Source organism: Rhipicephalus microplus, chromosome X (assembly GCF_043290135.1).
Source record: "Rhipicephalus microplus isolate Deutch F79 chromosome X, USDA_Rmic, whole genome shotgun sequence".
NCBI classification, from domain to species: domain Eukaryota; kingdom Metazoa; phylum Arthropoda; class Arachnida; order Ixodida; family Ixodidae; genus Rhipicephalus; species Rhipicephalus microplus.
In genome coordinates, this window is record NC_134710.1 from 508,722,423 (window position 1) to 508,739,096 (window position 16,674).

General features: G+C 43.5%; 1 protein-coding gene across 12 annotated transcripts in view; it reads left to right on the forward strand.

The window, feature by feature from the left end:
• The window catches only part of LOC119160723 (valine--tRNA ligase, mitochondrial), a 622,168-nt gene that overhangs the window by 222,645 nt on the left and 382,849 nt on the right, over window positions 1-16,674 (forward strand). For 9 of the 12 annotated variants that reach the window (XM_075881124.1, XM_075881123.1, XM_075881132.1 and 6 more), the window contains one exon: window positions 8,340-8,537. The exons of 1 other annotated variant lie outside the window; for it this stretch is intronic. In XM_075881124.1, the coding sequence (XP_075737239.1) occupies window positions 8,340-8,537 (198 nt within the window). The remainder of the gene's footprint in view (window positions 1-8,339; window positions 8,538-16,674) is intronic. 2 more of the 12 variants (XM_075881125.1, XM_037412921.2) reach the window with 1 other exon arrangement.

Sequence of the window (16,674 nt, forward strand, 5' to 3'; positions counted from 1 at the left end):
TCACTTGTCACTGCAGGTGCAAGAGCCGGCTGCATCAGTTGAAATTTCTTCTGCGTCGCCGGCATAGACTCGAGTTCAGCGCGAACGGTGTCACGACGTTTCGCATTCGCATCGATTTCTTCCTTCGTTAGCAAACGTGTCCGCAGATGAAGCGACGGTTCACTCACGCTCGATGGCGGCACCGATTCAGTCGAAGTGCTGGGTCCGGCGATATCAGAAGCACTCGGTGTCACACTGGATGGCATCGATTCGGAGCACGTGTCGAGCCCGGCGATCTCAGAAACACTCGGCGCATTCGCGGCTCCAGCCACACTCGATGTGTCGGATTCTCGACTGGCGACAGCCGACAACACAGTTCCGTCGCTGCAAGCGTCTACGCAGTCGGCACCTGCAGCAGAATAGCGGAATTTCGATGATCGTACAAGCCGCATAGCGCGCCTCCGCGCACCGGACTTCCGCACTGACTTCGGCTTCGTTGCCGGCATCGCCCGCAACAACAAAGACGAAAGGCACAGAACTAGTGCAAAAAGAAAAAAAAATGAAAATGATCGAAAAGATAGCACAAGGCAAAGAGCGGCTCGTAAGCAGACGTCTGTCGAGGCGGACGGAGCAGAGAGCAACAACGAAGCGAGCGCGCTGGACGCGCCATCGAGAGGAGCGACCGCCCCCGCTGCTGCACAGCAGCCAATGGCGGGCACGCTTTCTCCCGCGAGATATGAATGCGCTGCTTTAGCCAATCAGCGCTCCGCATCGCATCGCGGGAAAACGCCAATAGCATCTCAACTGTGCTGCCGACGCCATTTTGCAAGGCGGCGAACGAGAGAGAAAGAATTCACAGTCAAAACAACACCAAGATGGCGCGGGACGACCGCATGGTCCGGGTATGGCGCGCGCGCGAAGTTTGGTTTGATTTCGGGATTTGCGCCTGTTTTGGACGCCGCCGCGGCCTCGAAAATAGTATTTTTTTTGCACTTTGCGGTTGAATTAGGTGCTGATAATTACAGAATAGGTAGTTTATGAGACATACAACCCAAAAATGTGGTTTTTCCAAAAAACCGACTTTTTCGCGATTTTTCGATTTTCAAGGGCCGCGTCCCCCCTTAATTACAGCGCTATTAGCTTGTAAGAAATTAATGTCGATAATCAAGTCTCTTGAACGATCCGGCTGCACAATAACGCTAGCGAGGTACGCGAAACCGCGTACAGTCGAATCTCATTAATTCGAACGCGCTTAATTCGAACTCGCGATGAGGTCCCGTCTAAACCAGGTGTATTCCTATGGGCGTAAACGCCCGGTAATTCGAATGTGCAAGCACTTGCGACGGTTAATTCGAACATACCGTGCTTCAAAAATGCTCTCGGACCCCCCCCCAATCCCGCGGCGGCACCTGCGACACCTCAACGCTGCGTGCGAAGGAAATGAAAAGGAAAGAAAAGGCTGTGGTGGAATGTTAGCTCTCTCTCAAATGCCGATCTGCGACGCGCCCGTGTCACGCTTCTCCCTTTTCCGTCCCTGCCTCGTAAATAGCCTTCTTCTTCCAATGCCATGCGTGAAGACAGAGAGGAGAAAACAAAAGAAAGCTGTCGCTGGGTTAAATGAATGCATTTTTGAAGGAAAGGAAAAAGGCACTATCTTTTGCAGCCCTTGCCTCTTGCGAGAGCACGGCTCTGCACCTTGAGGGGAGGAGGTGGGGAGGGAGTCTCTCATGCCCCGGAGCCACGCTTCCCTCTTTCTCGTCCCTGCCACGTAATCCTTCTCCTTTCAACGACGTGCGCGAAGAGAGAGAAAAAAAAAAAAAAGCTGCCGTGGAGTGTTGGTTTTCTCTCAAATGCCAATCAGCTTCTCTCCGCGTGGAGACGCTCCTCCTTTCTCGTCACGTGATGGTCATGCTGCGGCTGCGTGTAGCGGAGAGGCTTCGCTATGCAGTCGTTGTTGTCGTCGTCTTTAGAAAGTGTCGGCGCTGGACATTTTCGTGCGCAACTTTTCTTTCTAGAAGAACGCTGAAGTAGAAGTAGAAATGCTTGGAAAGCTGCATGCGAAATTGACTGACTCGCTGCAAGGCAAGCGTGTGCAGACGCGCATCACCGATTACTTCAATTAATAATGGATGTCCTGTGATTTGTGGATAAATGTAAGTCTTCTCAAACTTCCCACTCGTGTGCTGGCTCAATGCACATGTGCCACTGCATGTAGAGCCTTTCATTTATATAGCTTTCATTAATTCGAACTTTGTTTAATTCAAACAAATTTTCGGACTCCTTCGAGTTCGAATTATCGAGATTCGACTGTATTATCATTCTTGCTGTGCATATTCCAGTTGGGTCGATGAGGTGCCGTCCTGCTGTGCGAACTTGTGGTCCCTTGCAAGGAGTCAGCACTTTCTTTGGTATTTTAGAAAGTCCGCTACTTATCACTGAATGATCTACGCCTGTATCTACCAGTGCGATGACTTCCTAGCCGTCAACGAACACACGTAAATCGGAAGCAACGTCAACCTCGAAGCACTGGTTTTCGAGTCAGTCTTTGTTCGGAGTCAGCGAACGAGGTTTTTCTGCATTAGCGTCGACAGCGGCCTTGCCTCCACATGTCGCTGACTCTAGTTTTTTCGACGGGGGCTTGGGGATCGAGACCTCGGGGGAGCTTGCTGAAGGTTGGAAGCTAGGTGACCTATACCTCTCCGTGGTCGTTGCTCTAGGTTGGTACGACGATAGTTATAGCGCAAGAACATAACGACAACACAGAGACAAGAAGGACACGAGCGCTGTCTCTGTCTCGTCGTTCTGTTCGCGCGCTATTACTATGGTCATGTCATGCCAACTAGCTCAAGCTGCCACACTTCTAGGTTGGTGTCGGAAGCCACTTGAGCTTTGACGACTCGACAGGTATTGTTTAATTTTGAAGGCGCGCTCACCATTTCGTGGTCAAGGTGCATTGACAGGGAAACCATGTCCTGCCTGGTGGTAGTGACTTGTTCGATAGAGGTGACCTGCCTCCCCACAGTGGTAACAAAGGGGTATCCTGTAGGGAGTGCGCCAGACATCGCTTTTCCTAAGTCTTCTCTCGGACTTTGACTGTAGCGCTGATGAACAGGTCTCAGCCCGTTGGGTCCAAATTGCTGTGGTTCCGGACTGTGTTCCGTCACGCAAGAGGTGCTTGACATCGCACCCAGCAGCTCCACCAATATTTGTAACGCACAGAGTTTTTTGAACCAAAGAACTCTTTCAATAGACTAACGTAGGTACGGCGAACTTGTGCCCAAGAATAATAATACAGCTAGAATGAAATCTTCTAGCAGTCCTGAGCACTTCTAGCACTTCTGCTTCTTCACTCCACGTTATTTTCTTGTCCAGCATGGGTCGCACGCAGCTGGGCCCTGCAGGCTTGTGCGCCGCAAACCATTCAGAGGCCTTAAGTATCGGATAGCGCGCATAAATTGAAGTCACATTGTGTTAATATTAGTGGTTACCTGCTTTCAATATGCCCCGCCGCCGTGGCTTAGTGGCTATGGTGCTCAGCTGCTGACCCGCATGTCGTGGGATTGAATCCCGGCTGTGGCAGCTGCTGCATTTTCGATGGAGGTGAAAATGCTGTAGGCATGTGTGCTCAGGTTTGGCTGCATGTTGAAGAACCCCAGGTTGTCAAAATTTCTGGAACCCTCCACTACGGCATCTCTCGTAATCATATGGGGGTTTTGGGACGTTGACCCCACGTATCATCATAACCTGCTTTTGATAATAACATTGTTATAAGTTACCGGCTATGTGCATGTCACGCCTTGCTTTTTGTGTTTTCCATGCATTGTAAGCCTTACTTTTAAATCTGGCTTGGTAAAGTTCTACTCTGCACAGTACTGATGGGAATGCAACAGTTGCTCATTGGCTGCCTGCTTTTTTTTTTATATGTGTGTGTGTTTTTGTGTGTGTGGGAAAGTGAGTGAGGGAATTCACGTCAGTGTCCGATTTTTCTGGCTTCGAGTGGCCGTGAAGTTGTCTAAAAACAAATTCATGCTTTTTAGTCCAACTATTTTATGGTGTGTAAGTGCTACTCAGACTTGAACTGAAAAAGTTCAAGTCTGAGTTGCCTTGGAGCTGGTGAGCCTTCTTAAAATATTTAGATTATGTTTTGAAAATGATACTGAGTAACATTGTCATCACTGTTTTCAAATGTGTTTTTAATTACCTCGTGCTTTTATGGAACAGAAAAAAGCTAGGATAATTGAAATCTTTTTGAAAAATGGGCATGCATTGTGTTTTACTCATGCACTCCAACTTGCTAAAGTCTGCACCAGGTGTGCACTTGTCCACCTATTGTCCAAAGTGTGGTCGTGCACCAGAATTTCTATGCACCTCTTTTTTGTATTCCCATCATGACACGAAGATTAAGATCACCAAAGCCTTTCTTATAAGGAGCACTGATAGTTGTGTAACTTCACCCTCTGTACTATCTTTAGATAGTGAGAGTTCCTTTGTGGACGACACTTAATTTCAGTTGACCCTTCCTAAGGTAACCACTTTCTGCTTGTGTTTTATTGTATACATTTCTTCTATTCTCTGTCTCCGCTTATTTGTGTCTCACTCTTCCCGTGTCTCGTTTGTTTGTTGTGCTGCCAAGTTGTGATAGTGAAGGCATGCAACATATACTCATTTCCTCTCTCTGGCTTGGTGCAGGGGTTGCTTGAGATGGAACCTTTTGAATCTCATCATACCACCAATTCATTGCCATTGCACACCATTGCTACATTATCTGGTCAGTAAGCTGGGAAGCAGGCAGGCTCTTTTGATGCTGCAGCTGAAGATGTTTTATTCCTGCAACAGTACAAAGCAGGGGAGAAGCAACAGCACCACAACAACCTGTAGATTCTCTTCTGTAAAAGGCTCCATAATTCATGATATTGTCACTGACTGCAATGACCGCACATCTTGTCCTGAAGCTGTTGGCCATGATCGAAGCGTTTTGAGGGGCTGGCAGGTTCATTCTATGCAGGAGTGCTCGCACGAGAGGCTAGCCAGCTTCCATGCTCAGATTAGACGACTAAAGCGAGCTGGGTTCCCACAGTCTGTGCTGGTGGCGGGGGCTCAAACCTTCCTGAAGAAGCTAAAAGGGTGCTCGCAGAAGCTACTGCTGAAGGACTCGTCGATTGGGTCTGAGCAGCCGATGGTGTTACCCTACTTACACCAGATGACACACAACCTGAAGAAGGTTGACAATCGCCATGGAGTTGGCATGATGTTTTCTGCACCTAAGAAGCTTTTGAGATTGTGCTAACGAATTTTGAGCGGTGAAGAGCACACCAGCCTATGTAGCAAGAAGCATGCCAACCTGGTGTTACAATGCAATGTGGGAGCTATGTACGAGATTCTGCTTTCCTGCAGCAACTCTTGTGTGGGTCAAACAAGCTGTTGCGCAAATGACTACGCACGGGAACACCAGCTGTTGATCAAAAATTATGAAATGGCTAATTTGTCTGTTCACTGCGCAGCCTGTGAATGTGAAGCACGATTTAAAAAAACTAAAATACTGGAACATAGCAGAAACACATTTGCTCGTGAGATTTTGGGAGCATTCTTTATCAACTTGAAAAATGATAGCTGTGTAAGTGAGGCATTGGTATCGCTCTACGGGGCAGAAGTGTTTTTTTGATGAATAAGGTATGTTAGCATAGAGATGTTCCATAGCAGCTATGTTCAGTTTCCCTATTTGACTGACACTCTAAAGTCAATTAAAATAGTTGATACTTCGTGCTCAATCTGTTTAGTGTTCTTATTTGTGGTGCCCTTTTTTTGTTTTAGTGCAAAATCTCCTGCACTATTGGCCATGGTGTGGCCATGGCCTGGTTTCAGTTGCTGCAGTGTTTGCGTGATACAGCTAAAAAATAAACGTTTTCATGATTCACTTAGGTATGCCTGCTTAGCTAAAGGAGCACATTGGCTAACCTAGCCCACGAAATGTCATGGAGGCCATTCCAGTTGGCTTTTCTCACTTCTATACCCGATTCTGTGGCTACATAGCTTCTCATACAGCTCATGTTAGGGATGGGAACATTACTTGTGTCATGCTTGTTGGTGAAAAGAATGGGAGGTGCATTCACTGCATCTGACAGGTGACCACGCTGCAACAAAGCTTGGCTATGGTTTTGCATGCCGTGCCCAAACAAAAAGCTTGTTTGTGTATCTTCTTTTTGTGCTCGTTTTGTCAGTTGTGCTGTGTTTTATCAGTTTGCTGCAAGTTAATTGTTGCAAGCGTAGATGCAAATATCACGTGCAGAATTGTCTTAGTGCACCCCTCACTCCTGCTGGTGATGCACTCTCTTATTATGAGAAAAAATATTGAATTTGTGGGGCTCTTGAAAATTCATAGAAAGAATTTGTATTCTTGTTGCTTTGAATTAAGAAAATGGCACGTACAATTTAAGTCAAATGTTTAGAGACCACCAGGTTTTTTAATTGTGTCACTGTGTCTGGTGATATTGTACAGGACATGTGAGCATGCTTTAGAACAAGCTGGAAACCTATATTCAAGGCTGCCTGCCGACGCTTTTTCTTGGGGCCATTTTACTGGCCGCTATGAAGTAACCAGTCATCCGGCTACACTCGGCTTTTGCATTTGTGACCTGCTTATGGCTGCCTAGGCAGTAAGCAGCCATGAGTGGAATGTTCTTCCTAGGGCCCTTGCCTTCAAAAATGTGCAGCAGCCATATAATGGGGCAGAACTTCTTCAAGAAAACTTCAGGGGCTGTCAGAACCTTCAAGAACAAACACTGTGCAAGTCATCAGGGGCTGTTAAAACTTTTTTTACTTTGAATTCAGTTTTATTTAAATAAGTACCCCTGGAGCTTGAGTTAACGAAGTGTCACACACTTCGGTTGAGGCCCCGCCGATCTAACATCGATTTGCAGCAGACTCGTAGGCTTACACTTTACGCTCTGGCCTGTGACGCCTGAAAGGCCTCGAAGTGGTACATCTTAAGTTTATTTCCAGGTCAGTCGACCCATGTGGGTTTGCATGTGAGGTGATGTATGAGCCTGACTGACGTACTCTAAAACAGACACGTAGATTTCATACAAAATGAACAAACATTTAAATAAAACAAGGGCAATAGGCAAGAGATTACAAAAATAACAGAGGAAAAACACTAATACAAGATGCAAGAAGAACTACAACTGGTACAAACAAAACACAAGTTCGTGAATTGTAAATAAAATAATGACATGATGGAAATCAAAAAGAGAAGCAAAGAAATAATTACGAAAAACTCATGGTCGCGCTTTTGAATTGCTACGTGCCACGCAGCGCACACAACTACAATTATTGAAAGGCAGGGTATAATAAAATAACAGTTAAAAAAAAGTCACAATAAAAAGTTCCATATGAACCACGCCAGCTCTTGGTACACGTAAGGGAGTTGATGAGTGCTGCTGGAGATCTCGCCAGCTTAGTAGACGACGAGGGTGCCCGGTATTGCAGCTGTCTCAATACGTTGCGCAGGTCACTCGATACTTCCCGCCTACACGAGCCTCACGACACTGACAACCACGTTTCTTGCTGGTTGCACGTCAACTCCAGATTTTGAAGCAGTCAAAACTTTTTCGTGCAGCGTCTCCTTAGGAATTAATTTCTTTCTCCTCGAACACATGTCTGCCCCTTTCAGTACAGGTGTAGGGAAGACACGGTGGCGCCGTTGTTCGGTCATTAGTCGCTGGATGTCGTCTTCCCAACACAAAAGTGTTTTTCCTTGGACAATGGGGTGCGTGTGCGAAATGAAAGTTGCAGTCGTTTGTGAGACGAAGTATTGTATCTTATGAAACACATTATTGGTATATTCCAGTTGAATTACAACTTGCTTGTTGTTACTATAAATTTGCTAATGTACTAGCTTGACAAGCTATTAATCCCCCATTTTTTTCTTTCGACTCACCCTTCACTGCTGTAGAGTACCACAGAATAGCAAAAAAGCCAAGTGTAACACAAAAAATTTGAGAATTGAAAATTCTAAGCAGTAATCAGAAATACAAATGGTTGCATCTGAAAACCCTAGTAGTTCGGACTTTGTAACCCTCTAATGCCAAAGGCAGTTATGCCTTAGAAATATTATGAGGAGGCACTCACCATGCATAATTGCACTATGTACTATCGCACAATCATGCAATTTTTGCTGCAACCTCACCTAATAATTGATATATCCAAAAAGTTTTTTGGCACAATATTTGCAATTAAATAATCTAATAGTGATGTCATTCTGTGATAATCTATAAAGGTGTTGCAGGGCTCATTTAATGTATTTTAGGATGTTATAATAGGAGCCATTGGCGTAAAATTAGTCTTCTTGGCTATGCTTACAGTGAAACTCTTTGTGTGTGTGGCAGAGATCGAGGTTGCAACCACCCGACTAGAGACGATGCTTGCTGACACAGCTTTGGCTGTCCACCCTGAAGATGCCCGTTATGCTCACTTCATCGGGCGCAGAGCGAGACATCCCATAACCGGCCGAGACCTGCCTGTTCTGGCTGACAGCCTAGTGGACCGAAGTTTTGGAACTGGTGAGGCAGTGTCACTACAGTATTGTCTTTTTAAAGCATATTACAGTACTATGTAGTTTAGAACCACAGCAAGTGGTTCATGTGTGTGCACTTTCAGTGTATTGTCATGGGAAAGTGAAGAACCGAACAATGACAATCTCAAAGATTGAGCCACTAAAGCTCCTAGCAAATGCCCCGGCCCGAGCAAGTGCTCCCTCCAATTTCACTGCTAATTTCTATTTTTTGTGCTGTTCTGAGATAGCGTCTACGCTACAGGCTTGTATGTTGCTGACAAAGCCTGCTGTACATTATGGTTCCGCAGGCTAGAGATATTCTCAGCTCACTTCAAGTTTTCAAAGGATGATATGGCAAATTTAAAGCAAATCACCGGCAAGCTCAACTCTTACTTCATCCATCCAGCAGCAAGATGTATGGAAGCGTCGGGTACAGTAAGCTGGGGAGCCGGCTGATGCTTTTTACTCTGCACTTTGGGTCAGAGTGCTGCGACGCAACTACCTTTCCAAAGAAGTTGCTAGTGGGTGGTCATTTCGTTGTGAACTTCCTCGATGGTAACCTGTCTGGCAAACAGTACATGTGCTCAAAGCTCTGTCTCAAAGAAGCTTTTATTCAAGCGCATCAACAAGAGGATGCGGAAAAGGAGCGCATTACACAAGACTCCATCATTGCAAGTGCCATGTCTTCGGCCGTCTTCATGGATTCAACTAAGGCAAAGAAGAATCCTCTGCAACAAAGGTGTCCTGCAAAAGCCAAAATGTCACCTTCAGTCTCAGTGGGTGAGTGTCATTTTCGCAACAGAGCCCCCTGAAAATGGAATGTCTGGCCTAGCGAGCACTTTGTAACAAGTGCTGAAAGAAAGGTCACTTGGCGGATCTGCATCATTCCTTGGCGTTGGCTACAGTGAATGAGGTTAGATCAGTCAACTTGCCTCGGGATAAGTATTTTCAGCAGCAACTTCAATGGGTTGCTGCTGAAGTTTAAGGTTGATAGCGGCCCTAAAGTTTGTCATACCAAGCGAATTCTCTGTAATATCGGCTCGACTTGACCCTCAAGTACCTGAGCTCATGGGCCCCAGAGGGCAGCCACTACTCATTTTGGGCTACTATGAGATGGAGAGGCTGAACAACAGATCAGAAAATGTATGGGGTGTGTTCATAAACAGTGCCTCTGCTAGACGTTCTAGCCATTCTAGCTCTACAAGCTGTCAAGTTTGTGGAAAGTATGACTGGAGGGTGAGGCATCGCTTCAGACCTGCTAGAAAGACGGAGCGTGCTGGACGAACTGTACAAAACCCGCTTTAAACCAGGTGCTGCCCCATTCTCCTTAAGCATGCCAAGAAGCATACTTGTCTTGTTGTGTCCGCTCGTAAAATCGGAGCTCGACAAGATGGAAGTGCAGGGCATAATAAGGCAGATTACGAAGTCGATGCAATGCTGTGCCGGTCTGTTGGTGGGGCAGAAGAACTCTAGCAGCTATCATTGGTGCTCGGACATGATGGAGCTGAATAAGTCCGTCTACCGGGAGTGACACATTTTACCGTACGTGGCACTATAAAACACATACTAGGACTCCTTAGAGAGGTGAAGGTCTTTTTCAAGTTTAATGTGACATGTAGTTTTCACAAGGTCAAACTGATAGAAGACAATCGGGAACTTACAACGTTCATAACACGTTTCATCAGGTCTGTTTTTGCTGCCTACCTGTTGACATTACATGTGCACCGAAGTATTTTCAGCTGTGAGTGGCCCTTAATTTGGAGTGGCAGCATGGCGTGGTCAGCATGATTGATGACGGCCTGGTGTTTGGCTTCTGCTGAGAGGAGCATGGCAAGTTTAAGTCCACATTTAAATCCACCTCTAGCCCTAGCTAATATATATCCAATATGGTATCTCAGAAACCAAACCTTTTTATTATAGTGAACTAGATAGGGGTAGTGGGACGAGGGCGATCCTCCCAGTGAGGCTGTTTGCATAGAAACCACTCAGTGGTGCTGTGGCGTCTTTTTCCTGAAGCGTGGGGCAGTGGGCGCTTGGTTGCCACACTTTCAAATGATGAGTGCGGTATGTATAAAGTTAATGCTTGATTCCCGATTGCCAAACTTGTACAGTGTGTCAACAAAAAAAGAATAAACAGTTTTGTCTTGAAAGCTCCAAGACGTGAGATTTTAGGGACATGCCTGTCAGTGAGAAAGCTTTTGGAACTGCGCATCGTTACTGAAACAGAACGGATGTGACCTTGCGTAGCTGATGTCATGCTCGCAAAAAAACAGGAGAGTGATAGACAAACAACTGAAAGAATGGATCAAACCATTTTAATTAAGACAAAGACACTTATAAAAAACTAAATGTGGGAACACAAACCCAGGCTTCTAGGTCATTCAGCTGAGCTTAATAATATGCTTTGCTCTCTGTTCAAGTGCAGATGCGTAAAAACACAGACAAAAGAATTCTCCTGTTTGTTTCGTCCTTGTGAGCAAGCACTGTGTAGAATACCCCCAAAACACATAAAAGCTAAAAAAAACTACTAGTAAATGTAGAAAAAAGATTGTCCAAAGGCATATAAGAAGTCTTGTTGAGATAGTATTTAAACCAAAGCAGCTTGAAAACCTCCTGTAGCTGTGCTAACGCTGTTTTATTATACGGCTAGAAAACTTCTAACAAGAATTCTAAAAAAGTCTCCCTAGATTTTTTAAAGAACCTTCGTAAATGTTTACTATACTTATATTATTAGAAGCCTATTAAACTTCTTGCCAAAATTCTAAAAAGACTTTTGCTAGGTCTTTTTACACCTTTTTTTAGACATTTATTTTTATGCAAACCAGCTTCTTCAGCGTTTTCTGAGGTTAATTTGCTGCGTCATGTCAGTGTTTTGCATTCGGTGGATTTAGCTGTTCACTGTTGAGAGTGACAAGTAGGGACAGAAGCATAATTTGGCATCAAATTGATTGCTGGCACTTTAACCAGCAAAATTGGTGCCCTATTCATTGAAAGAATGAATTAGTGACTGCCGTCTATCATTACGATAATCTGTATTACTTAGAGACAAGACAGGCTTTTAAATGTCAACTCATTTTTGTTTCTGGTGTTGCCTGGAATGCATCATACTGCACATCCAAAAGTAAGTGAAAAATTTCAACAAATCTTGTTGCATACTTGTAACCTTTATCATGCATAACAATGACTATATCCTTGCTCCCAAAACTTGAACGCTTTATAGTAACTATTATTACACAAAGCAATTGATGTGTTCACCAGATACTTGGTCCAGGAACCTGCACACATACAAAAGGCACAAACTGTTTTCTTCGAGCAGACTTATATCAGTGCAACGAAAATTAGCAAGCTAGCTTAGCAAACACATTATTGGCCCAGTAGTAAATATATGAAGGTAGAAAATTTGTTACAGCCAAAAAGCAGCAATTGATTTTTTCTAACCCAGTGGGTTTAAATTTAGGTATGTTAAAACCAAGAGTAGTCGAAATTGATGGGTTACACCACAGATCTGTGTTTAACAATCAAATAGTGGTTTTGGCAATACCCTGAATTCTAATTTCATCCCAAAATACTCACGCAAAAGACACAGTGAAGTAAGAAAAACTTCAGTATTCCAGAATGCTTTCGGTCAGTTATCATTAACAATGTTAAATGTGGTTAGATATCGCTATCAATATATCAAACATGGTTATGTGTTGGCAAAGTTAGGTATAATTGAGTATGGAAGTAGAAAATCACTTGATTGCACTTATGGCATTAAATTCGAGAAGACAATGAACTAAAGTTACAAAACCATATTAAAACAAAATATTCAGTCAATATTACAGTTAAAATAAAATCAATGATCTGATACAGCCTCATTGCAATGCAAAAAGTTCATTATTAAGTGACTAACTGGAGATTACACAAAAATTAAACATGACATAAAACCTTAGGAAGCGGCACTGACATATTCAGATACGTGCCTTGTGCTTGCATTAAAATTCAGCCCTAAGAACAGAAAACTGCCTTTGCAGATAAGTTATGTGTCCAGGAGGACACAAGGTAGGACAATAATGCTGTCAGCTGCCCAATCAACTAAGAATAACGAAATTTTTGTGCCTACAATAAGTGAGTATATTTGTATATAAAAGTTTGTGACAGTCGTGTTTCTACACATTCCCACTTGGAAAAATTCTTCGAGCATGTCTATGCTCTGAGAAATTCCACTCGGAAGTTCAATGGTGCTTTTCATGATTATGTATGCAAGGCAGTGAGGATCAGCAAAATATTACTCCCTGGTGGGATGAGCAGTCAGTGCTTGCTATCACCAGCCAGTAGTAAAAAGGTAACCATTATAATGTTTGTCGGTGGCTGCGACCCATAGTCAGATTATATGCGGCACCTCAGGGAGTAGTAGCTGTGTGGTAGTGCTCACTGTCCTGTATGCATAATGATGCAAGCCATAACTAAACTTTCCAGTGGGATATCCGAGCACAGGCATGCCAGAATTCTTTGGACCTATGTAGAAATGTGACTGGCTAAAATTTTTAATACGTCCATGGCCGTTTGCTGCAGTCACTAATAAGTTTATTATTGAATCTTAGTCAATGGCACGGCTGTCAGTGATAATTTTTGTTGCACATTGTGTTTCCCTGAACACTTAGCTATCTGCAAAGGTGGCTTTTACACACACAACTTACTGCACTGACTTTTTTAAAGAAAAACAAAAGGCCTAATTTTAATCATTCTGAACGTGTGAGCTACTTGAATACAGCAACCAGGTGGCTCAGTGAAGTTCCCTTTTCATAGGAAACAGAAACCATGCGCAGCTGCTGTACACTCAGTAGCCAACTTTTCCACGAGCCACTATTGATGACAGGGTTTTCCAGAATTCTTTCACTCTCAGTTCGAACGAAGTGCATGCGTGGGCTGCGATTGAAACACCAAAAAAAAACAATTTAGTGACACGTGTCTCTTAGCAAAACTGAATTTGTCAGTCTATTTAAAATGATTTGGAACAATGTGTCTTGAAATAAGCTGGATGTACACAAACTAGAGATGTTACAAACAAAACTTTCTTGATGTTCTTGGCGAACACAGTTGCAACCTTATGAAAGAAAATGCAATTTCTACATTGCAGATGTGTCAAAACCATGCTTGAATTACGCTCATGCACAATGAGTTGACACCGAATTCAATGACACCAAAACACATACATGATCATCAAGTATCCATTGCAGGTAACCGATATTATTGAATATGAATTTGTTTTCAAATACAACTAATGCAGCTTTCTTCAGGCTGCTCACACTGGGACGAGTATACCTATAATGTCGGAAATTGGTGTCACTAAATCACTATTGTGTGCTGCCAAATTATGGTCATCAGTTTCAATGATTCTGGTTGGCTAAAAAGGCAGTACACATCACTTAAGCATCACAGGTTGTTTAATGAAAAAAAAAGTACAAATACTAAGACATACGAGGCACCTATCTTGAACCACGCACCATCCCAATAAAACATGCAAGCTTCTTCAGCAATCTCTGGGAACCAGAATCTCAGAAGCTATTGACCGCAATTTAGCAATGAGATTTGATGAAGCTGATTTTCGAATTTCTATAATTCCTTCAGTACCAATAGCTTGAAAACTTGCAGTCTACATTTATTAATCTGAAATAATTGTGGTGTCTAATTTTACATTTTAACAGCACCGCACTAGGTGCATGACTAATGCATGCTTACCGTGATTTATAACATTAATGTGAGTTTTGAGTGATAAATAAAATAGTAATTCTGCACATACCACAGATCCCATTAACATCTTAAGCGCATGCTTAGAGAGTTTGCTTTATCCAATATACCGTTAAGCTTGTCATTATTCAGAAAATATCATTGGAGGTAGTGCTCTGAGCTATTCTTAATGCTTGTACACATAAAAGTGTTTTAACAAAATTTCAACAACTAGGTTGGGCGAGGTGCATAGAAAATTTAATAAACCAAAACAAAATCCAAACATAGTGGAAACAAGCAGAGTAAAATCGATAGTGATCGAACGCGTGCACTAATGACTGAATTAGTGCTCGCACAGTAAGGTACAGCAATTTGGCCACATTTAGCCATGAAATATTCGTTCGAAAATACAGTTAAAAGTAAACGAAAGGCTTAAAATGCACGAATTCAGGCCGCCCAAGGCAGCCTATGTTGATGTTGTATACCGTAAGTTTGAATTTTACTAAACGAGCTGCATGAACACTTAAGCATAACTGCACCGTTTGCGAGCCATACCTAAGACGATGCAACACGCTGCACACAAACACGCATCAACTCGAGTGTCACAGTGGTTTATAAATATGCGTGCCGGCACGGACGCATACACCGGCATACATTCAGCCACCCGCAAGGAAAAACATCTCTGATAGTAGTCATAACTAGAGGTCGGATTATAGGCAAATGCCTATTTTGTTCCTTGCGTTTCTATCGTGCCATCTAGATATATGAGCATGAATTAGAGGTTAAGAAGGGCTTTTATGGTGTTTTAATAGTGCCTATAATTGCGTATTTTGGATATTGGTGCCTAAGTGCGTATAAATGCCCATTTTCCAAATGAGTGCCTTTATCAGCTTTATTGAAGCACAAATTGTGTGTTTGAGCGTGCTGTGAAACTGTTATTCATGTAAAAAAGGCAACTATAATATTTCAAAACACTATAAGGCTCCACAGAGACAAAGCTGACATTCTGAGAGTGATTGGAGGAGGAACATGAGGAGGGCAAAAGATGCTATTTCTGCAGCTCTATGTGGAAGAACGTCTGAGCGTCTGCAAGGGAAAGAGGGGAGACAAAGATGGGGTAAGAAAATAAAAGTGACGTCTATGGCCGAGGACGCGGCGACCGCCTTCTGCACACACCTGTCCAGTGCCCTGGAGGAACTGAAAAACTGCCCTGAAAACCTGGGTGTTGCGGTGGGAAAGGAAGAGCAGGTTTTTCTGGGCAGCCGTGGGTAGCTGGAGAACGAATGAAAAACCATGAACCACTCATGGAATGCTCTTGTTGATTCAGTGGTGGCGAAGGCTGCCAAATCGTTATACTTTATAGAGCGAAGCCTGAGACAGGCGCCGGCACGTTTACATTTAACCGTGTACTTAGCATACATTCAACGTTTGCTTAAATACGTTTGTTCCGTATGAGATCTCTTGTCATATGTCTTCAAGTGACAAACTTGAAAAAAAATCAGAACAGGAATGCAAGGTTTGTTTTAAGCCGTTATGTAAAAATGACAGCTGTAACAATATGAAAAATGAACTAGAATGGGAATCACAATCATCATGTCGAAATAAACTGCGGCTATGTCAAGCATTTCATGGTAAAACTTGCATTTGAAAATGAATGTACCTAAACAGTCCTCTTTGCACAGTGGTAATTAAGATTGTAGATTGTCGTATCAAATATAATTTTTCTAATCATTCGTTTTTTGTTAGTTTTATGACAGAATGAAATGGCTTATAAAAAGAACAAAGTGTGTTGTGTCAATAAAGGTGTGTTTTCTTTCACATTGTAACCCATCTGCTGCAGCGCCTTCGGGTAAAAATGTGATGTGCATGCTGCTTTTGTTTTGTTTGTAATTTTTTTAAGCGTCCCTCTCTAGGTGACCTAATAAGTCGTAGTTAGACACTAGAAGTTCTCGTGTGCCTAATGAAAAGCGCTTTACCACAATCATTTTTCACATTGGTTCACTACGAGCCACCAAAGCATGATGCAAAGAAGCAAGCTTGAATCCGTTGCCTCTCATCCTATGAAGCCATTGGGAGCCTCATTCCTTCCCTGTTCTGTATCGGGGCTGGAGAGTCACATGACGCATACGCACTATGAACAACATGCGTAAGCAAGGTCACGCGCGCACAACGTGCCCCAGCTTACTCGTGCGCATATGCCATGGATGTTGTGTCGTTTTGGCACTCTCTGCTACCCGCTTCTGTGGGATGGATCAATCAGTGCGTGTACTTCAGAGACACTGGCAAGGATAATCTATTGTGACCGTGATACACATGTCGCTCTGCTGAAACTGTGGTCGGAGACGGCACACCAAACACAAGCGTTGTCAGGGTTGGAGAAGGCACGATGCAGGAACAATGAGAAGACGAACGCAAGTGAAATGAGCTAGTAGTAG